We start from the raw sequence: 23997 nt of genomic DNA, 5'->3' as shown, positions 1-23997 counted from the left end.
GCCTAGCACTGCAGACCCTATTCTGCGCATGCGATGCAATGTTATTGCGCTGTGATGTGTTGTGCGTAATATTGCACTGTGACCTACGTTATGTTTCTCTCTCGCCGTGTGACGAACTGAACATGCACCTTCTCTCTTTCCTGGGTTGAAAAGAAGGCAGTGTTTGGCTTTCTCTCTCTTTCTCCCTCTCTCGATTTTCTAATCCTTATGCGCTGCGCCCTGCGCTCCCTGCTGGGCTGCAGAAATTAGGCGCCTTCTTCTAACTACTACTCCCCCCCTCCCCATTTGGCGGATAGAGATGAAGACGACAATTACTTCGGACTGCCCTGAACTGAATGCACATGCAGTCTGTCGGATTACAGTGATCTGCAAGGCGGCTTTCCTGTAAGGTATGTTTTTCAACCAAAAACTCTCGTTCACAGACTGCTTTTATTTCTCATTTTGAGCACGCGAGTACAACAAAATGTCACCTCTCAACAAAATGTCACATCACCTCTGGATAGGGGTAGAGGTGTGCGCCGACCAGTCGGCGCACACCTCTACCCCTATCCCAGCTTGCGCCGCGTAGCGGCCGCTTATGGCAGCATATCAAGCTCTCCCATAGAGTGACAGAGAAGTCTCGTGACCAGAACGGTATTAAAGGACTCTAGTAGCGCCTTCTCACTTTCTCCCAAGTTTGTTGGAATCCGAGGTGACCTGCCATTATTTATTCATGGCATTGTCTTATAACCTCGCATCTGAAGCTGTGTGGAATAATGAGTACCGTGCGATCCCAGAACCCCTGTGCTCTTCAATGCAATACACCATCAACCAGCCGAAAGCTCCGTGCCGTTCCTTTAAGTTTCGTGACAACAGGAGCACTTGGCCGTTCGAGGTGTTCCATGAGTCCTCTCTCCTCTCTTTGCTTTTTTTCAACATTTCCCCGATCAGAAACAACTACGGTAAGGGAAGGACGGAAAAACTTTATTCGCAAGGGTTTGGAACAGGGGTAATGAGCTCGACGGGTGAGCCCCCAGTCCAGGACTCCACTGGCTGCTGCTGCCTGCCTGACGTGACACAGAAGTGCAAGCTGCACCTCTGGGTCAGAGCTGGCGAACTGAGCCTCCCATTGCTCGAAAGTAAGGAGTTTCTTCGCTTACGGGGGTGGCATAATGAGGAAGGCGAGAAAGCGTGGCAACATTAGCCCACTCAAACTGTCGTATAACTGGGACTGTGATCAGCTGACGTTCAGATAATGCGGCGATGGTACGGCAAGACTAGCCCTCTAGATCAGGCCGTTCTCCTTGTTCCGTTAGGTCGTGATGTCCATTCTGGTTCTCAGCGGGTGCCGCTTGATTGTTTCTGCCATCTCAAAACTGTTGCCAGCACTGCTGTGCTATTGGGCCGATGCGGGAGCAACTCTGGCGTTGCCATTGCCTGTTGTTGGCGTGGGAAATACTCTGTGGCCAAGGAATTCGGGGGCTACGCATTTTGTCTGCGATGCTTTTTAGATGGACAGATAGTAAGGCAATGGAGTCTGCAATCGCCTTCAAGTCTCTCTCGCGGCCGGCGGTCTCTCGCGGGATATGCAACTTGGCCTTGGCGCAAGTGGCGACACATGCAGGAGGGGGGCTCCATTGTTCTTGCAGTGGGTGTTGTTATAACCGGAGAAGCGATGCTTTTGTCATAGGTACCGTTATTTAGGGAGGGAATCGCCGGGCTAATTCCAAGGAGCGAAATATCGGCCCCCCGAACTGCACCATGAAAGCGTGGACAATTTAGAATTGGTCCTATTTGACGCGCCAGCGGACGCCGGATGTGGCCCAAAGAACAAGTCAGAGCCGAGAGTTGATAAGCAAAACAAAATTATAATCTCAATTAAGGCAGATCAAATCAATACAAAAATATGCACACTCGACAGTAGTTGAATACGATATGTCACCAACCAAACAACGTACTACACAGTACAATCAGCCACACTCGAAACAATGGACACAAACAACAATACACACTACAATGCAGTCGCATGCATCGAACATCCAAGACACTTAGACTAAAGAGTTCTAAAACTCATTCAGTCCAAAGTCCTCGGAACAAAAGCCTGAATGAGACTCTTCCCAGAATCACTCACTCAAAGTCCAGCACTGCTGTTGTTCCGCTTCCCCTGAAGTTTCGCTTCCAGGAAGCCTCGCGTCTTCAATTGGCCGCTCTCCAAGCACCAAACTTCTTCGCCGGTAACACGTCGGCTTCCCACACGCAGCTGTTGCCACGCGTCTTCGCTCGCTGGTGGTAGACACACACTCTTGCCTGTAGGACGAGTCTTCACCCGTCAGGGGGAAATCCTCTTTTTCTCCTTCTTTGTCACTGAGGACGAAAGGCTTGGCCGACAAGGCGGAATACCCTACGCACTCTGGCGTGAAGTTCCTTCTCCTGCTTTGTCACTGAGGACAAAACCTTCGCCGACGACACGGCAGAACACCCTACGCACTCTGGCGCGAAATACCTTCTTCTCCTGCTTTGTCACTGAGGACAATACCTTCGCCGACGATACGACGGAACACCCTACGCACTCTGGCGCATACTTTCTTCTCCTGATCTCCCATCTCTGCTGCTCGGTTAAATACCTTCCGCGCGAGATTTCAGAAAATTCTCATCATTTCGTGGGCGCGATATGCAGCGATGGCTGGGGAAAGCGCGAGACGGTTCGAGGACCTTCTGTGACTGATGACTCAAACCTGCATCACCACGCCCCTTTCTATCGAGAACTTTCCAGGGCTTGCTCGGCCGCCGATGTGAGCAGGTTCGTCGGTGAACCTACGCTTCCGAGGGAAAAGAGACACACGCCCGGGGAGTCTTTGCATGCTTGTTTCTCTTTCTTTTCTTTTTTTTATCGTTGACCTCGAGGCGTCTCTCTTGCGCTTCGTCGCGAGAATTCGGCGGCGCGCCCTTTTTTAGCGCTCGTTTTGTGACAGATTTTAATCCACAGCTGCATCCCGGGTGAATAGTGGGTGAATCGGCTGTGTCCGCGATGCAAGTCTTGTTAAGGATGCCTGATTAATGCGCTGCAAAATTTGGAGGAAGGCAGCACAGGTTCCTGGTTTGTGATTATAACTTTTTCCTGAACATCTTGCTGCAAACCGTGCAGAGCTGCTGTAACCGGTCTTCCTCTGTCACCGGCGCGTTCACCCTAACACGACGTCGTACAGTATCATAGTAGTACTGCCTAGCACTGCCCGGGGGTCTCAGACGGCTGCTGCGTTCACTTTTGTAGATGCAAAATGGTGACCTCAACAGAGTGCTGAATGGTGAACGAAGTCGTCAAGAGCGTCGCCCACTCTTCCCATGAATTTGGGGCACCAGTTAGAATTTGTGTAGTGTGCCACTTTTTTGCATCACTGTGTAACACTAAATATAGAAATCTTACTTTCGTGGCTTCGTACTAATTGTTAAGTGATGCAGCATGTTCGTAGCAGAGTAGCCACTCTGAAATAAGCTCTTCCGGCTGGAGGTCGGATGAAAGGTTTTGCTTGGAGGTAGTCATAGTGGCGAGGGAATTAAGGGGTTTTGTCATAGTGGAGCAATCTAAGGTAGTTTTCTGATATTTGTTGACTTGGGGCATAATACTAGAGCATTAATAACGCTACCGAGCAGCCTCCATCACTTTGTAGGGAATTTTCGGGGTGTACAAGCCAGACCCATTTGATAACCAGAAAGACGAAGAAGCGTGGTAGCAAGTCTACACAGGCAAGCGATGACAAGTCGATACGATGATTTCGGAGAGCACTTATTGTGGGTTTATTCATTTATCATAACTGGTATTTACACTACACTGAATCACAAATGTGAAACGGAGAAAATGGCATACCCCTTGGTTCGCATGACTGGGGCCGTTGTCAGTGGTGTTGAGACGTGGTGTTGATCCCAAGTCCGCTCAATCAAAAGAGCCTGTGCCACTGCCTGTATGGGATTTGCAGCATCCATGGGTACTAAGATCACCACTGTCCACCAGTCGGAAAATAGCTTATTAGGACCAATAAGGCAAGCAGAAGTTAACCAATCGAAACACGAGTTTACATGGTTGCGTGAATTCTGCCTTGTAATAAAGCTGTAAACTTTCTGGAAACAGCACATTCTCAAAAGCAGCCTTGATGCGTACACAAGGGTTTAAGTTTCGATCCCCGGTCATCCTGGAGGCCCCAGTGGTAGCTCACTCATTTGTGGCGCCACACAATGACTGACCGGGTGCAGCTTCCCCCCTTCAACTTGTATTCATGTCTAATGGTCGCTGTCTGAAAATAGCGCATTTAATGAAGGAAGAGCTTGCGGAGGAGTTGGAAAAGAAGAAAAGACTTTTCTGCATTACAATGCCTTCACAAAAATATCGTGGAAACCTGAAAATATGATTGTCACAACACATGATCATTATATCTCGACTTCTGTAAGAAGTCGCCACCGGACGTACCTTTTGTACCTCTGGGCTCAAATTCGCTTTTTCTACCAATGAAAAGATGATGTAGATTAAAGGATTAAAAAAAACTTCATTTTTATATTCAGAAGAGCGTTTATGGCTTTGGCATGATGAAGTCTGATACCTGCGATTGTTTCTGCATGTTACAAGCTGCCACTCTAGCGTTGCCATTGCGAAGTCGGCGACCGGAATGACAGCAGGTTAGTTCGTTCCGTACGCAAGCAGAGACAGTGAAGAGATCAGAGACGTGAGAAAACAAAACAAACTTTACTCTAGTGATATTGCAGCACACGGGATTTAGTACAACACTTCAACACAACTAACAAAATACATCAACACTTGATACAACTAAAAATACTCATAAAAACAATAAATCAGCTTACGAGAGAGAACTATTACAAACTACACAAACAGCAATAGAACTACGGAGGAGAAAGTTCGAAGATATAAACAATTGAAGGCATACGTGTGATGATCGGCAGCGTTGCGTCCCCGACGATCGGATGCGAGAAGCCGAAGAGAGTTCTGGCACGACTGCGATGTCGGCGGTGTTGCAACGCTGGTGGCTCCAGGAGGCTAGTGCTTCCAGGTGACCTCGGGCAGGTTGAGCTAACTCGAGGCGAAGTCCCGATGTCTACGTTGCAGACGTTAATATCGCGTCACAACTAGACGAACGGCTAAGTTTAGGTGGCCAGCCGATACAGAGCCACACTAAAAACTTCTAGATGAGATACTTGTTGATCTGTTTCTAAACCATGTAGGTCAGCGACTAGGTCAGCGCAGGATTCTGCCTGCCTAGCAGGGCAGAATCCTGCGCCTAAATTCCCCTCGTGTCCCCTCGCTCTCTTTCTTTGGGACAAGAGACTTTTACATGGGTCCAATCGTGCGCGTTTCGTTGTTCAAATTCTGCCCCAAAAATATATAGACCCCACCCCTTTTTAATTAGGAGAGGGCCCTCAACTAGTGAGAGTGACAACCTGTTGGGGTGCTGTCATACGGCATGGCCACCAGAAATTTTCCCTTGGGAACGATCAGACTGTTTGGCTCTCAGCCGGTGCGTCCCGTAGTCTAAACCTTGTTCGGGGTACATCGCGGCCTTCCACGACCTTGCAGACGCCGCCATAGGTACAAAAGATCAAACGTCGGCGGCGACGTTCGAAGAAGAACACCCCATTCTGCACTTCCCGGCTCTCTTTCATGCGCCCGCAGTTCTTGCCGGTCAGCGGGTTAGTACGGCGCCCGTTAATTGCCGTGACGCCGGGTCGCGAAAATGGCAGTCCGTGACATTGCCCCACAGCGGGGTAGTACGGCGCCCGTTATTTGCCGTAACGCCGGGTCGCGAAAATGGCAGTCCGTGACACCGCAGAAGCTTCAGCTTAAGCAGTGTGATGCGCTTCGCATACCTTCAAGCTGTTGCGAATGCTTTGGCAACATTTCTCGGGCACGCATGAAGTCTACCAGCGCGTAGGTCAACATTAATAAAATTTGTACGGTCATTGCTGCCGTCGCACTGTCACTGCTGCCGTCACACAATGCCAACGTCTGTCGCAACATCACATCCACGACGATTGCCTCGTCGGTGTGTTCCTCGCAACACGAGGCAGCACTGTCTGCCGTGAGGAAGTGCTCAGCTAACGCGGCACACTTGCTATCTGTCACCAGTAGCAATGAGCTCCTCATCGAGATCTGTGGTGTCTGTGCAGGCTTCATTCTCATTAGGCGGGGGAGGTTGGTCCTGGCGCACAAAGCCTGCTTTCCTGAAGCAGTTTTGTATGGTGGTCTGCTTCACTTTGACTACGCGTCGTAAACAAAGCACACGACTGTTAAGGCTCATCTTGCTTTTCATTTTTTTTCTCTCGCTCTCCCCTTTGTCGTGGGGAGCTGTGGTGCGGCTTTGCTTTTTGCATTTTCTGTTTATTTTGTCTCTCTCCATGCTATGCGCCGCACTCAGCGCGCGAAGTGGAAAACCTAACGGCTGGCGCCATTAGTGCTTCGCGGCAACTCGGAATTTTCTCTCGGGTTTTCGAAATAGGTGAGACCTGCCGCTGGCGCTGCTTGTAATGGCGGTAAATACGAACTCGCTTGCACTAACTTTTCGTCTTGTCACGTTCGTTTCAGTGGAACTTATCGATGTGAATGTTCCGATTATTCTGTAACATATCATCACAACATTAAAATTTTGATCGTTGTATTCGATATGCGGTGTATAACATATTGTCGCGAGCAAAAACAAGACCTGCAGCCAGGAGTTCACCCGAACCAGAGCAACGAAAATAATCTCTTCTTCTTCCTAGCCCAAAACGGGTATGAGCCACAGCAGCTCGTTCATAAATGGTGGCATTACCCCCTCTCCCAAGAAGCATCCTCTCGATGCTGTACATGAAGGCAAAAAAAGAAAGAAAATGAGATGAAAATTACCATGCAAGCAAAATGAATGGTGTAAGGCGGAATAACATTGTTGGTTGTGGAGCCAAGAGTTAAATGAGAAATAAGAAAAATAGGAAAAAATGTAAGGGAGAGACCAATAAGGTCACTAACTCACTGGCGATTCACAGCGCGAAAAGTATGGTTTCACCCGTGAAACGTGAACGACTTCAGGTCGCGGGGTGAAACGGGAACGTCTCGAAGTGCCTTCTGGTAGAACCTCGTATCTGACGTCGCTGAGACGTCGTACAACCTTGTAAGGGCCGAAGTAGCGGCGAAGAAGCTTTTCTGAACGGCCACGTTGTCGGATAGGGGTCCACACCCAGACTTCATCACCGGGTTTGAAAATAACTTTACGGTGACGAAGATTGTAGCTGCGTGCGTCTGCGGTTTGGTGATGTTGAATACGGTGACGAGCAATTTGACGGGCCTATTCTGCACACTGCGCGAATTTGGCGGCATCGGTGCCGTATATTCCTAAGTTGTCGGGCAGGAGAATGGCGTCGAGCATCGTCGTGACCTCGCGACCGTGGACTAAGCGAAAAGGTGTGAAACCGGTACTTTCTTGAACAGCAGTATTATACGCAAAAGTTACGTAGGGAAGTATGGCGTCCCAGTTCTTGTGATTGATGTCCACATACATCGACAGCATGTCTGCAATTGTCTTATTGAGTCGTTCAGTCAGCCCGTTTGCTTGAGGGTGGTAAGCCGTTGTTTTACGATGTTCCGTGCCACTTAATCGCAAGATTTCCTGCAGCATCTCTGCGGTGAAAGCTGTCCCACGATCAGTTATGACGACAGCTGGAGCACCATGACGTAAGACGATGCTGTTCACGAAAAATTGGGCGACATCTGCTGCGGTTGCTTTTGGAAGCGCCTTGGTTTCACAGTAGCGTGTAAAGTAGTCGGTAGCGACCCCAATTCACCGGTTTCCAGACGAAGACAAGGGGAATGACCCCAGCAAGTTCATGCCAATCTGATGAAAGGGCGCCTTTGGTGGGCCTATTGGTTGCAGTAGTCCCGCTGGTCGTAAAGGTGGAACCTTACGTCGCTGACAGTCGCGACATGTGCGAACGTAGTGCTTCACAGTCTTTGAGAGACGTGGCCAGTAGTAGGAGCGTTGAATCCGTTGCAGCGTGCGCGTATAGCCGAGGTGTCCGGACGATGGCTCATCATGACACGCACGTAAAATGTCACCACGAAGCGTAGTTGGCGCAACAAGCAGATACATAGCTTGCGTAGGATGAAAGTTCTTTTTGTAAAGCACTCCATCGCGGAAACAAAAGGAGGATAGCGAGCGTGCAAAGCTTCGAGGAGAGTGGGAATTGCGTCCTTCCAGGTAGTCAATGAGCGGAATGAGCTCCGAGCCGTGACGCTGTTGCTCAGCCAAGCGGGTTGCTGATACGGCAGAAAGAAAAGTGTCGTCGTCTTCAAGGTCAGTGTGTGCATTTTCGACCGGTGCACGTGAGAGACAGTCGGCGTCGGTGTGTTTCCGCCCAGATTTGTTGACGATGGTGACATCGAAATCTTGTTGCCGAAGGCTCCATCGTGCTAGACGACCTGAGGGATCTTTGAGACTTGCGAGCCAACAAAGGGAATGGTGGTCGCTAACTACACTGAATGGGTGGCCATACAAGTATGGGCGGAACTTTGTTATGGCCCAGACAACAGCGAGGCATTCCTTATCGGTTGCAGAATAGTTTTTCTCCGCTGGGGATAACGTTCTGCTCGCATAAGCGATCACGCGCTCTACGCCATTATGCCACTGAACTAATACCGCTCCTAGTCCAACGTTGCTGGCGTCAGTGATTAATTCCGTGTCAGCGCTTTCGTCAAAATGACCTAGTACAGACGGAGCCTGGAGGAGGTTTCGGATGGTGTCGAACACATGACACTGATCGGGACCCCAAACAAACGAGGCACCGTCTTTCGTAAGCTTGTTGAGGGGTTCAGCAATCTTCGGACAGTTTTTGACAAAGCGCCTGTAATACGCACAGAGCCCCAGAAATCGGCGTAGGTCGTGCTTATTTGTGGGCACGGGAAAGGCGGCAACAGCACGGGTTTTCTCCTGATCTGGGAGGATGCCGGCATGGCTTACAACGTGACCAAGGAACTTCAGTTCTTCATATCCAAAATGACATTTCTCGGGTTTGAGAGAAAGCCCCGCTATTCTGATTGCCTGAAGTACTGCATGAAAGCGTTGGACGTGTTGTTCAAACGTGTCTGCAAAGACCACGGCGTCATCAAGGTAAACAAGACATGATTGCCATTTTGGCCCTGTGAGAACCGTATCCATCATTCTTTGGAAAGTAGCCGGCGCTGAGCATAGACTGACAGACAACACTTTGAACTCGTACAGGCCGTCGGGAGTAATAAACGCCGTCTTTTCGCGGTCGCGCTCATCCACTGTGATTTGCCAGTAGCCGCTACGTAAATCCATGGAAGAAAAATATTTAGCGTTGCGTATACGGTCCAACGAGTCATCTATCCGGGTAGAGGATAAACGTCCTTTTTGGTGACCTTGTTCAGTTTACGGTAATCAACGCAAAAACGCAACGTACCGTCCTTCTTCTTTACTAGCACAACTGGCGAAGCCCAGGGACTGGTTGATGGCTGAATGACGTCGTCCTGAAGCATCTGCTGGACTTGGTCATGTATAGCGTCTTGCTCTTTTTGCGACACCCTATAGCGTGTTGTCGGATGGGTCTCTCGGTGGGTTCCGTGATGATACGGTGCTGAGCAAGTGGTGTCTGTTTAACCTTTGACGTAGTGGCAAAGCATTCTTGAAATGAGCCGAGTAAACGCAAAAGGCTTTCTTGTTGAGCCGAAGGTAGTCTCTCGTTTACGTCGAAAGTGCTCGCGAAGGCCTCGTCAGGGTGGCCATTCGATGAAAATAAAGCTAACGTGGGCGAACCATCGGCATCGGCAAGTTCTTCACAATATGCAATGGCAGTGTGTCTCGTTAGGTGGCGATATTCGTCGCTGAAGTTTGTGACCAGCAGGTGAACATGCCTATTGCTAGGCTGAATGATTCCTCGGGCAACACAGATTTGTCGTGAAATAAGGAGAGACAAATTGGCGTCTGCAATTACCACGTCAGACATGTCCTGTCCCAATTCTACTTCGGCAAAGAGGCTGCTTCGAGGTGGGAGAGTCACAGAATCGTCGGTAACACGAAGCGCTCTTTTCCGGAATCTTGTACTGTCAGTTGCAGCGCATAAAGGATCCTCGAACGACACAAGTAATTCACGGGGGTCGATGACGGCACCGTATTCACGAAGGAAGTCCATTCCTAGACTGACTGGCCGAGAGCACACGCGCAATACGAGGAAAGAGCCCGCAAATGTCGACGTACGTATACGAATTCGTGCCGTGCACATACCGGTAGGCATCACCAGATGGCCTCTTGCCGTGCGCAACTGGGGTCCTTGCCATGGTGTGGTAACCTTCCTCAGTTCAGATGCCAGTGCGGCGCTCATTACGGAATAGTTGGCGCCGGTGTCGACGAGGGCGTTGACAGCATGATGGTCGACGAAGACTGCAATTTCGGCAGAAACGATCTTTCTGCTGTCAGAGAACACTGAAAAACCGGAATGGTCCTCGTCTGGTCGTTGCGTCGAATGAGGGTCTTTTACAGTTCGCCGGGCCGCGACTTCACCCCCAGAAGTCGCCGTTCCTAGTTTCCCCTGCGGGGACTTGGTGACCGGCTCCTGAAAAGATTGAAGGACGATGAGGGCAAACTGGGTGACGTAGACCGGCGAGGCGACGGTGATCTCGACTGGTGGTGCTGAACAGTCGAAGGTGTTCGCTGGCCCGTGAGATAGGCTTCGATTTCCCGGGGGCGCTCACCGTAGCGCGGGCATCGAGCATCAGGATGGAAGCCGCGGAGACCTAGTTGCCGGTATTGACAGTTCCTGTATACGTGACCCGCTTCGCCGCAGTGACAGCAGAGCGGACGGTTATCCGAGGTGCGCCACGTGCTTGCCTTGCTACCACTTTGTCTTGAGGTATACGGCAGATAGGTGGGTGTGCTCGGGAACCTTGAGCCGAGAGGCGGGCTCGAAGCAGTGGCGTGGAATGACTGCATAACCTGGTACCTGGGCCGCATAGCAGGATCTGTAGCCGGTGGCTTAGGGGATCGCAATGCCGCTGCGTATGTCAGGACTGGGGCCTCGGCAATCGGTGGTGCGATTTGGGTCAGGGGTGTGACGGCCTGCTGGACTTCTTGTCTGATTACATCCGTGAGGGCTGACACAGGTTGATGGGATCCCACTGCCTGAAGCTGTCGCAGTTCGTCCCGAACAATACTTCGAATGAAGTCTGCGAGGGCCTGTATCTCGCTGTCAGAGCCGATAGAGCATGCGGTGGCCGGGATCTGGCGTTCATATTGTGACGAATGCTGCTGCAGCGTACGTTCCATAGTGGTCGCCTCACTGATGAACTGGGCGACTGTCGTTGGTGGATTGCGCACGAGCCCAGCGAAAAGCTGTTCTTTTACTCCGCGCATCAAATGCCGCACCTTCTTTTCCCCTACTGAAACATTCCGCATATACGGATCCGTACATACGCAATTATTAGACTACGGAAAGCCGCATCATGCGGAAAGATGCGAACATCCGCAGCTTACGGAAAGCGCCATATCATGCGAAAAGATGCGGACATCCGCAGCTTACGGAAAGCGCCATATCGTGCAGAAAGTTGCGGACATCCGCAGCTTACGGAAAGTGCCATATCATGCTAAATTACCCGATAAGCAGCTTACGGAAATCAGCATAATGCAGAAACTATGCAGCTATCTGCTGCATCTTGCAAAGATCAAATAGACATCCTAGATCTTGAGTAAAAGCAATTGGCCATTCAGGTTGTTTGAAAAAGCAAGTACTGTGTAGAAATATATATGAATATTTCACTCTTAATATGTTGCATGAAGGTGAAATATGTTTGCTATCTGAAACAGCCTTGATGAGTAAACAAAAGCTTGAAAGAAACAAATGTGTTAAGAAGCTACTTAATGAGGGATTGAATCATCGGCATCTTTCTAATTGTCGTGATGCGGAAGCAAAATTACCTTTCAAATAAAATACATTACAAAACTACTAAATTAACATGCTAGCGATCATAAATGGTGGTTACATTGCAACACATTAATGCAGTGTTCTATGCAAGACCTCAAGAACTTATAAAGTTATTATTATCAAGAGAAGCACTATTATACACACCAGCCCTGCTACAATCAATATATTTTTTTATTTGTCTGTATGCTCCAGCTGTGAATGGTGACATTGCAGTGTTGATGGTACACAAATGAGGTGACTACACCGTAATTTCACGAGCTCCACCTAAGCCACAGGATGGTGGCACAAAACACAATGTAACAGCAATTTTAGAACTAAATGTTTAAACATAAATAATAATCATAGTACTGTGAAAGTGTGGCGCTGTGTTTGTATCATGAACGCCTTGTGGAGATCGGCAAAATGCTGCTTGAGGCTCCGGCACCACTGTAAATTTGGAAGGTCACTGCCATAGAACTTCTGCGTCCTTCATAGGCACCTGGAAATAAAAATAATTGGCACAAATAATGTCAGAGACACATGTTAGCACATTAGTTCACATGCACAAGAAATATAACACACAGAATGAAACTGAAAATGTAAGGCACACAATCCTTCATGTTATGCATATGTGAATAATAGAAGGAATGAGTGTATAAATTAGTTCTGCCACATCAAAGAAAACAGCATGCTTATCACAGTGAAAATAACTAGGTTGTCACAATTTTCAATGGTAGAGATAACCGATTAATATGTCCTTATGAAATTATGATTTAAATGCTTCCTGCACAGTAAAACTTTAGAAACTGCAAGTGAAAGCTCTCAATGTACATTTAATAGTGTGTGCATGTATATCTGCTGCATTTATACTATACAGTTTGTGCACAAAATTGGCATCTTGAACAATTTTGAGAGTTAAACCTATGTAACTTATGAAGGTTAAAATCACCATGAAAGCAAGCAGGACAAGGCAGGTGCCATTAAAAATCTGTGCAAGCCAGATAACTATAACCGAACTGCACAGATATAGGGGAGCAAGAGTACCAGAAATTCGGCTGCTGACCCGCAGGTCGCGCTATCAAATCCCGGCTCCATTTCCGATGGAGGCAGAAATGCTGTAGGCACGTGTGCTGATTTGGGTGTACGTTAAAGATTCCCAAGTGGTCGAAGTTTCCAGTGCCCTCCACTACGGCGTCTCTCATAATCATATCGTGGTTTTCGGACGTGAAACCCCACATATAAATCAAGAATAACAGAAATAAACTGCCAACAGAAAAGTTGGTTGCATGTGCTATCTGTAAGTGCTTACACCTTACTACATACAGCATGCTCATTCCATTTTAAATACCAATATTGAAAATAACTGCTCTATTAGGAATATAAAAGGTAAGGTAGAACTGAACGACTCTACAAAAAGTGACCCTATTATAACATCACGTTTTCTTATAACAAAATTGACTAAGACTCTGAAATATCATTATGCAAGAAAACATCTTCAAAAGAACAATCAAGTTTGAAGTCATATATTTTTAATATGGCTACTATGATTATAACCAAGAAATCGACCTCAACATGGCTAATGTTAGTTTTTAAGGCCTCTGTTCACTAGAGAATGAACTATACTACAAAAAGCACAGCAATCAGGCAAAGCACCACACAAAAAAAGAAAGCAGTTCTTTTTGTTATCAGCTACAATGCCTTTAAAATGGTATTTTTACCTCTACTTCCCGCTTTTTATCAAAGTAACTGGTGTGAAACAAGTTAGCTGAAAATGCACTGTGCCTCCAAAACCTGTTGGTTGAATCTGAATTTTTAAAAAATGGTGAAGCTTGCACTAAATTAGGCTCCACAAGCCTTGGAACAGCGAGACTGCATGACTCTTAGGACTACTTTGGTTACTTGTTTTTTGTTTCTGGGCCTAAGCATAAAGACAAGGCCTTAACTGAATTGCTGCTAACAAACAAATGCTTTCGAAATTGCCCGAGCGTCAAAGGATGCTCAGACATTTGTTGTTTTTCGCACTGGGCTATTCTACACCAAACATACAAACCATACTGCCTGGCGAACATCACAGATGTATAGTTTAAAAAATGATGGTAATTTACTCTTCTGAAAATAGCTATTTGCAGAAATGTTTTGAAGAGAAAAAAGTAGTGGTCACGTGGGTACCTTCAGAATTTCGCAGAATGTCGTGCGGGTGTTATTTGTGAGAAAAATTTCAAAGTACCACTTTTTCTTGCCATATCAAATTTGATCTACATATTAAGTAAAGGTGCTTAAAGTATTTGAAGCCGAGTAACATTAGTGCAATTTTTCCGCTACATAGGCTTTGAAGAATTCAGCCAAACTGTTTATCGTTTGCATTTCTTGTATGGCAATACTGCACTTTGTATGAATATTTGAGCCACTAATACTCACTGCACAGAAGTTATATTTCACCAAAAAAAATAATGTTAGGTCCAGATTACAAATATCACTATATAATTGTTTTTGTCCACATTGAGATGCAACTTGAGCTGTGTGTTTGTCTAATTAAAAATTACTTTTATGTGTAAGTTGAAAGCAAATAAACAGTTCTTGTTATATGGCAAGTGTTATCATTACAATTTTTGTTTAAATGAGGAAAATGATTTTTGAAGTCTCCTATTGAGGGCCACGGAGAACTTCGGAACGGAAGCTGTCGTATATCAAATGCAGAAAACAGCCATCATAAGAAAACTTCAAAAATTCATTTCTACTTCAGGACAAAGTGTAATCATATAACTTGCCATATAAAGAGAACTTCTTCCTTGCTTTTGATGTGGCAAAAAAATTGCACTAATATTACTGAGCTTCATGCACTACACACAATCACCTTTACTTAATACCTAGACCGAATTTGGTGTAGAAGAGGCAGTATTTTTGAAACACTTTTTACTTTTTACAAACAACACCCAGACGACATCCTGAGAAGTCCAGAAGGCACCAATGTGGCCTAATATTTTGTTCTCTGCGATATATTTTAGCATTTTGCTGTTTTCAATACAGTAACCGAGCACAATATTTTTTTTTCAAAATACATTTAGTACGGTTGGCAAAATGGCTGGGATGTTTGATGTGTAATTGCTTCACTGCCAGCATTTATTCTTCCGAAGCTCAAGCTATCACCTCTCTGTTACTGCCTCCCTCACATACAATGCCTGCATAGGAAAGAAAAAGAAAGGCAGGTCCGACAAAGTTCGCAAGGCAAGATATTTTCATGTTGGATAAATTCATTACCATAAACAGCAGCAAAATAACATTCATTTTGAGTAGTCCAAGACACAAGCTATATACCAGCATACTAAGAGCCAAGCACAAACTTTTCATTTGAACATGTGTGGTGATAGACAGGAAGCACTTATTGCAAGACTGATCAGTCTGTAATTAACTGAATGAAGTACAATGCACTGTTCAATCCAACACCACATAGGCATCTTTGCTATAGCAAAGCCATGTGTCATTGATTCATGCACTAGATGGGACAATGCAAATGTAACAAAAAAGGTGGAAAAAGAAAACAAGGAAAAAAAAAAGAAGAAAAGGGGGGATGCAAAGTAGGAGCAGTGTAGCACTACTTTTACTTTGCATCCCCCTTTTCTTTCTTCTTTTCTCTTCTTTTCTATCATTTATCTTTTTTTTGCTTCCCCTACCCCCAACTTCCGACAGGAGAACACTTTGTATCAGCGCAACCTAACTTGAAAAGAAGCAAGGGCTGCACTCTTCTGCGTTATAGGTTGTTTTTTTTTTCAGACAAACATTTCCAACAGGCACACACGCTTACACCAAAAGATGATGTCATTACTGACCTTATTTAAACTAACACGCCAAGGATGACAAGGTGACTTCTAAAAAATAGGTCCTCCTATCCCAACATCGGCCAGCCTGTCTGAGGCACTTCCACTGTTCACCCCGATTACTAGATGTTTCCATCTATCGACTCACATCTTCATTTTGGATAACACTAAGACGAGCTTACATTGATGAATACCCACGAAAGTTTATTGATGTATCATGTATGAGATTAGGCAACTCTGTTAAAAAATTATTGATAGCTTGCTTCCAGGCTTTTTATACTGTAGCCTAAAACTTCGTGATGTCTTCTATGCACATGAACCAGATTAACAACGTAATGCATAACATGCTTAAGAATACTGCAAGGAACATGATAACGACAAAGCGACCGGCCACCCAAATTTTTCGCTGTACATGTTTATAAAATGTTCATGTACACCCAAACGAGGTGCTTATGATACAAGCCGAAAAAACCTAATTCATTGATTGATATGTGGGGTTTAACGTCCCAAAACCACTATATGATTATGAGAGACGCCATAGGGGAGGGCTCCGGAAATTTAGACCACCTGGGGTTCTTTAACATGCACCCAAATCTGAGCACACGGGCCTACAACATTTCCGCCTCCATCGGAAATGCAGCCGCCGAAGCCGGGATTTGAACCCGCGCCCTGCGGGTCAGCAGCCGAGTACCTTAGCCACTAGACCACCACGGCGGGGCAAGCCGAAAAAAAAAAAAAAAACCCTACAAGTAGGGCCTTGGAGCCTTCTGGAAGTAGACGTGTTGCATTTTTTCTGTGGAGGACTTTACACCCATAAGTGAGGAACAAAACTCCTATATAATGAAGAATGTTGGCAGCTATCAGTTATAGAAAAACCTAATGCAGCTAATCTTCCCCGACACATCTGTACATTTAGAGAGGGGACGTAGCTTCTGTGATTGTGGCAGTAACTCCAACAGGACCAGTACGAAAATTGGCACTACTTGGCTAGACAAATGTCCAAACATGCCTGCCCGACTCCCTCTAGCCATCCCGGCTGAATCTTACACATGATTTCTTAACTGCTGGCTGGACAAAAACAAAACCACTGAAGCACTCACAATACACAGCGTGAAGTTCCTCTGAAGTGGTCAACTTCGTCTTCTGCGATGAAAGAGCAGCACAGTGTACTGATAAGGCACTCCTTGCAATGGCTTTCAATGCCACACAGTGACCATGATGTTCCTGTCGAAGAGAGCTTCGGGAGCTTGGAGGGTGCTTGCTCTTTTCTGGGGGCTGCTGCCGCTCCTCGTTTTCTGCTCAAGGTCAACCTGCACAAAGTTGTAGACGAGGCTTTAAGAGTTGTATATAATGATATGCAAATTTTCGCTGAACACACATTTCCTCGTGGCACATTGAGCAATTTCTTATAAAACTTAAGGCCTCGCATATGCAAACATTTACAATCGATCCGAAGATTCACGATGCACTCGACTCTAAAGGAGCAAGTTTGTTATGTAGTGTATATAAAGAAAGGTCATTCAGCACAACCACAACTACAGTTGCACAGTTGCATGTCGTGTAAAACGACATTTTACACGATCCTGTTTATTTACATGGTCCATTTTATTTTATTTACACGGTCCATTTTACACGGTCCTGTTTTACACGATCTGGTGTGCATGAGCTCTTGAACCGGGCACCATATAGATTGAAAGACACACACAGAGTTTGAGACAAACCTAGTTTCCCGTGGAGCATCCTCTTGCACTATAACAACACATCTCAATTTAGTTAGTTGGTCAGAACGAGGTGAAAACAGCTCGCACTTGAAAAGCATGGGCAGAAGGAATGACGCCTGCACCCTGTGCTCCCTGTACATTCTCGTTGAGGGTGCAGTTTTCACCTTACCCTTATGCAATTTCGCATTTATAACATTGTTCACTGCATAATCTTTGTGGCATTAAAGTGTGTGATACCGTCATGTGTATCCCATGTAATTTATAAAAATAGAATACAAGATAGCTTGATTCAAAAATAACAAAGTGCATCCAGTGCCATGTCCTGTAGCCATTCTTTAGGCAAGTGGCAGAATGATTTATTCTTCAAAACATATCTTACTTGTAACCACTACAAGAGCTAACTCGTGCACTGGCACATTCTGTTTGCCTCTTCAGATTATAAGGTACCTTTTTTACACCAGAAAGTGTTCAAGAAGAATAGAAGTGTTGTAATTGTGAAGAAAGAAAAGTAGAAGGAAAAAAAGATAACCTGCCCTGTACAGGGACAGAGCCTGCGAACTTCGAATAACATGTCCAATGCTCTATCAACTGAGCTACCATGGCGGCTATCCCTCTTCCATTTTGTACGGTATATATGTGCATTTATACATGGAAGAGTCAGTCAGCGCTGCTTGTTACCATTATGGCGAGTGTGGGCACCTTTTTTTTGCCTACTGGCAATTACATTACGATTGCAATTGCGTTACGATTACTTCCAATATCCCTATACTTCTTTGGCAGCATTATGCATCTGTCAGTTCTCAGAAAATCTGCTAGTCACAGAAGGTGGCAATGGTTCACCCTCCCACCTAAATGCATGTACTTGAACACATGCACAACTGATCAAAAAAAAAAAAACAAGTCACACACCACTAAGATTACTGAGATTCCCTGTTTCAGATTCATGAGTAAAGGAAAGAACTATAAATTTAATGGTTTGTTGTCTTTGTTGAACGCATTATAATGAGAACTAACGAAAATGATGCCAAACAAACTATAGGGGATGTTATCAAAAGTAACTTTAACAAAATTATGAAAAGAAAAGTGAACAAAAACGTAACTTGGCAACGTTTCTTGACAATTGAATTGACATTACTTTTTATAACATCCCTATATTTTACTGGGTAATGTTGTCGGGTAATTCTCATTATTAGAGTGGTGAGTAGGCTGACAAAGAAAATGTTAAGTACCATTACTTTTGTCACACTATGCACTGTAGCAGGTGTAGTTAGAGTGGTGATAGTGAAGGATTAATCAAGCACGCCACCAACTGTGTTCACATCAATGGCTGCGTATTTTAAAAATAAACCTGCTGTATAATAAAAAAAAGTTTAGAGCATTTATGTTTTTATCCAAATCAAGGTAAACTGACTGGGTAAGTAAACCATTCGCATAAAATCAAAAGGCATAAAGTGATTCATGTATTATAACTATGTGAACAATTTCAGCAACGCAGGGCAAAGTTACAACAGTTCTATTAAAAACCCCTCTCATTATAACATGCATGAAAAGCACCACACCAGAATATTTTATAGTGCATGTAATATCGAAACTACTAGACTGTCTATTGACCTTTCAGAAGAAGGGTATCTCCTTCACGTTCAAGGGGCAACCACTTAGCCTTTTCCTGAGCTATTCTGTGAATATTTCCAGAATTTCAGATATCATTAGAATTGATTTAGAGTGAACAGATTTTGCTTACGCATTGAAACTTAGTTCTGTATGTAACTGCAATTATGGGTGCCAAACCACCTCCAATTAACTTTTAACATTTAACTTATTTTTTAACTGCAGCAGCACAACTAGCTGTGGGTGCCCAAAAAGTAGCTAGAAACAATACCTTTACCTCTTTGAGCCTTTCGGAAGTGTTCAGCTTCTCAGTGCTCACCTTACAACATTTTTTTTAAATACGTGTTTGTGTGCCCCCTACTCTTGCTCCTTGTACAGTGAGGAGGAGCACATGGCAAGAAGAGACAAGAAAGAAGCATTGCGAAAAAAAGCGAAATAAGCGGGGACCTCTTTTGTATCATACAATGTGTGTAACATTACTATTGCGACAACATAGAGCAATTATCACGGCTATGCATCCATTGTAGAGTCATACACAGCTGCAACACCACGACTAAATTTCAACCTTGTGTTGGTTTAGTATCCCTTTATAGTGACAAGCTAATGATATCTGCATTTGTTTGGCACACATTGAGATGCAGCGAAATGTGATATGGTAATCTCATTTAGAATGCACGTCATGTGGCTTCATTGTATATGTGGCCACAAGTAACTCTGGTTGCAAAGCAATATGGCAGAGCCTAAACAGACGTCACCTACCACTCCAATCTGAACTTGCCTTTGCTACTTGCCCATTATCATCCCAGCAAAAAATGAATAATTGAATCTGCTACAGGTATGTGCTAACTTATGCTAAGGACCAAGTATGAAGGGTGTTTTGTCATTATTGAGATCAGTTTTTGTTTAAGAACACTTGCTGTCAAACACAAATACATTGCTGTCGAAGCATCAAGACTCAAATATAAAGCAAAAAGAAGTATTTTTTTAAAAATTACAGGCCACAAGGTGCAAGATAAATATTTGATATACTTGGGATGTAAGGCACGCACAAGAGGTGCTGCCATATTATACTTTTCCTTGTGTTGAAACCTGCTTGCTTTACTCACCCAACACATCTGTAAAGATGCCATGAAAACACCAAGGAGCTGATGCAGCAAGGTTGAACACATGTCCAGGGATTCCACCATTCCTAAGCAGCCCTACAGCCTCCACAGTCCTGCAACAATTTGTAAGATAAATATAGTTCTACCCAAAGTTCTTGGTTTACAGACACACATGCAAGACGCATAACCACTCTATAGGAAGTTTGCATGACAATGCGCTGGGTAGCAAAACGGATACCAATATCAAGTATCCCGGCCTGCCGCTTTTTTCTTTCCGTTCTTAATTAATCAATCCATGGTTAATAAATGTTCCCCCAATGTGAAGTGTACTGGCAGTCCGGTGAAGAATTGCAATGTATTTCAAACACAGTCCAATTCATGGCAAGTAAGCATCCAATAGCGTTTTGTCAGCTGTTCAAGAAAAGAGCATAAAGTTTAGCTAAAACCCATGTTTTTTATAAACACCATTCAATTTGATATAAAAGTTGTGAGCATTATGTGAAGGAACACGGATTAATGTTTAATCAATGATATCTTATAATGTACTGATATGAATGCAACTAACTGAATATGAAACGATAATTTTTGCTTGAGAATTTAGAGTTATGAACACTATCGCACTTGCCAGCTGCATCTTGTCCAAAACAGCAGCAAGATAGGCTAGTTTCTGTAGGTGAGCAGTAATGAGCAGTGCAAAGTAACAACAAGAAACACCAGTAACAACAGTATGGAGCAAGCACAGACTGCCAACTGTATAATTTATTGCACAAAAGTTCGCCTGAATATCAGTCAGACAACTCGTGCAAATGAAGGTCCAGTTGGGAATGAACAAGTTACGAAATCAACAATGCCTGCTTTCACTAACAGGACCCTCATTCACATAAAGTATGCAGCGATAGGCCATACCGAGGTACGTCACAGCATGATGTCACTGGCACATGTAACAGGTGTGGCTGGAAAAACACTCCCGCTGGTGGCTCAGCCCGGTACAGTCGTGCGGTGTTTGGGGCAAGTTTTAATTTTTCAAAGCTTACACTTCACGTTACAATGTCGACATTAGCTGTAGTATGTGTCAGCAAACATCTAGCTGTGTGGTAAAATATTTGCCACGCTGTCTGTTTATCTTGAAGAAGTGAACACACGTGGTGGCCTGTGCGAGGAACAGTGGCATAGTCTTCAAAAATGTGCACTGTTGATTGCGGCATGTAGTGTGCATTGAAAGGTATTGAGAATATTGGTTCAACAGAGAATATTGTGTGTGGTGCGTGCAGTCTCAATAACAATGTGTCTTGTTTGCGAGGACGTTAGCACTCATGGCAGGGACCGGTTGAAGAAAAAACTTGATTCGACATTTTAGTCAAAGTAAATATGCACTTGACGCGACCATCTGCGAGTGGGTACATCTCGGTGTTTGCGCTGTGTGCAGAAAAAAATTGCATGGTCACCGGGCTGGAAGATACCATTTGCTGAAGCTGCATGTATGAATCACCCCGACGAGTACGCAAGCCCAATAAAGGTATAACTCGTTTTATCGAAGGCCTCATATGTCTTCATGTAATAAGCAGAGATTCTTGTTTCACATATACTCAGTACCTTTACCGCTCGATATTCATGAAGTGACAATGCAAACAACAAGTTTGTGTGTTAGGTCCTAAGGGAGCAATGTAAATATGCAAATAAGTTGTAGGTGTCAGATGCAGCGATGTAACTGCACAAAAGATTACGTATATATTAGGCTACAGCTTTAGAATCGCATACATCTCGGTGGTCTATCAGGAACGTCACAAACAACTTCCTTGCCAACCAGCCCTTGCACAGAGGGAGGGAATGGCTGGCACGGTGCTCGAAGTGACGTCACACTATTTGCAAACATAGAGAGGTTTCTTACTTAGGCAACATTTTGCACAATATATTTTTTAGATTCCAGACTGTACTCGTCCACATTAATCATACTGATGTCTTTTGTTGTTACTTTGTGCTGTGAATTACTAGGCATTTAGTCACCATGATCTTTAAAAGCTAATTTCAGTGTTCTCTCTCATATTGCTGACAACTGTGTTGTTGCATAAATTGGGCAAAAAAGCAACACAGAAAGGCTGTCACAATAAATACACCAACATGGGTATTCTCCTGCAAACAAAAGTCGGCACTGGTCCTGTCATTACCCGTCTTCCTTCTCTCTTTGCCTTGTTTGTGCTGAAACAGCCAAACACCTGATGAGTTAGATGAGAAATATTAACGCATCAAAACTATAAGTGCTTGCATCAGCAACTACACAACAGCGTGATAACCGCACCCCTGCCACACAGCAGCGAAACATTATTTGAACATGCTGGCAGTGTATTATTTTATAAAAAGCAACTCTGGCAGATTACAAAATCTCACATTGTGCATGCAAGTTTGTTTCAAAGTCAGGCGTACAATGAAGGTGCTGGCCGGTACATTATTAGTTACAAGCAAAAGCGTCTTGCAGGTACATATGCAGATTGCACGAACACCTCTCTCTCTACACTAGGCACACACATTATATCTTTTAACAAGCACACGCCACTGTTTAGGGGCATAATAACGCTCTACCGTGAACGTATGCTAATCAACCCACTTAGGCGGTTGGCTAGGTGAATCGAGCCAAGTTAGGAATTGTATCGCCCGCGAACGTAAACAAAATGCTGCTTTCCATCAAATGGCACTGCAGGCTTCGTTTAATCAACAACGTAGCAAGCGCCGTGTGCATCTTCCTTACTACACTGCACATATGAAAAAATCGATCACCATACACATGCATGTTGCCGCAGTTGTCTCGAATTAGCTCCAGTAAGGCCGCGCCGATGCGCCATGGCTCTGCTAGCGTTAGCATTGTCAAAGCGAATCGGCCACCGCACTCGCAAAGGCGCGTAAGGTTGGCGTTTCACGACGCCTCGTTCGAGTGCAGCAAGACACACTTGCACTGAGTGGCATACTTGGTCTACATAAAAAAGTGTCCCCCTTACCTTTAGTTTCTTTCACACTGTCCTGAGGGAAGCGACCACAGGCGTCAGCCGTCACCTCGGAGTCCTTCGAGCGCCCGCCCAACCCGCCGATTCCTTGGACGACTCGCACTTGATCCACACTCGAACAACCGCGGGAATAGGGCGCAATGTTAGCACATCACACGAACGAGGAACGGCGCTTCCTTGCGTAAATTTAACATTTCGTACCTCGTGTGTAGCAGCGCGAACACAGGAGAGAGCATGCCCACGGAGACAAAGACAAACAACATGTGGCTTTAGCTGTGAATGGATTTGACTTGGATATCTGTGTGAGGAAAAAAAAAAACATCTGTCGCTGCTATAAACTGAAAAAAAAATGTATGTTATCTGGCAAAATGACTTTAAAATTGATAAACGGTTATTCAAAAAACAAGTTACAACTTATGAATATATTCGCAGGTTTTTGTTTTGTTTTTGTTCTAGCAGACGACAGCCTCCTACTGCTTCTACGACAGACGTAGTGCGGTTTCACGTTCGGTGCGTGTCGCCGACGCAAAGCTCTACAGTAGTGATATCAGAGTTATCAATTCTCAATGAATAATAGGATGGCTACAAAGCAGTAACATTTTGACATAGTGCAGTACGCAATCTTTCAAGGTATGACATTTCTTTGCTCTGAAGCAAATCGAAGCAAGCGGGCCGGTGCAAAAGGCTGATGTCGCCACTACGCGAGGCATGGTCGTGCGCAATAACGTCGCGCCCCGCGCTCTATTTGTCATCAAGCGATAGAGCTACTAAGTGGAATACAGCTAGATGCAGGGATTAATGGCGTATCACTCTAATTCCCTGTGGTGGC

The 23997-nt window shown here is 45.1% G+C and overlaps 1 protein-coding gene across 2 annotated transcripts; it reads right to left on the bottom strand.

Annotated features, from left to right (window-relative positions):
* Nucleotides 1-10547: 10547 nt before the first annotated feature.
* Nucleotides 10548-23399, bottom strand: LOC142818001 (uncharacterized). Of its 2 annotated transcripts, none has more exons than XM_075896146.1 (4): nt 23163-23399; nt 20176-20285; nt 16841-17050; nt 10548-12424 (listed from the first exon to the last, which is right to left on the bottom strand). In XM_075896146.1, the coding sequence occupies exon 4, from the start codon at nt 11418-11420 to the stop codon at nt 10548-10550; it is 873 nt and encodes a 290-aa protein (XP_075752261.1). In that variant the 5' UTR covers nt 11421-12424; nt 16841-17050; nt 20176-20285; nt 23163-23399. The 2 variants fall into 2 exon arrangements, with proteins under 2 accessions (XP_075752261.1, XP_075752263.1); XM_075896148.1 differs by having other exon boundaries at nt 12100-12424.
* Nucleotides 23400-23997: the final 598 nt, after the last annotated feature.

Source organism: Rhipicephalus microplus, chromosome 5 (genome assembly GCF_043290135.1).
Source record: "Rhipicephalus microplus isolate Deutch F79 chromosome 5, USDA_Rmic, whole genome shotgun sequence".
NCBI lineage: Eukaryota > Metazoa > Arthropoda > Arachnida > Ixodida > Ixodidae > Rhipicephalus > Rhipicephalus microplus.
The sequence above is the reverse complement of the archived record's forward strand: the minus strand, read 5'-3'. Positions and strand labels throughout refer to the sequence as shown.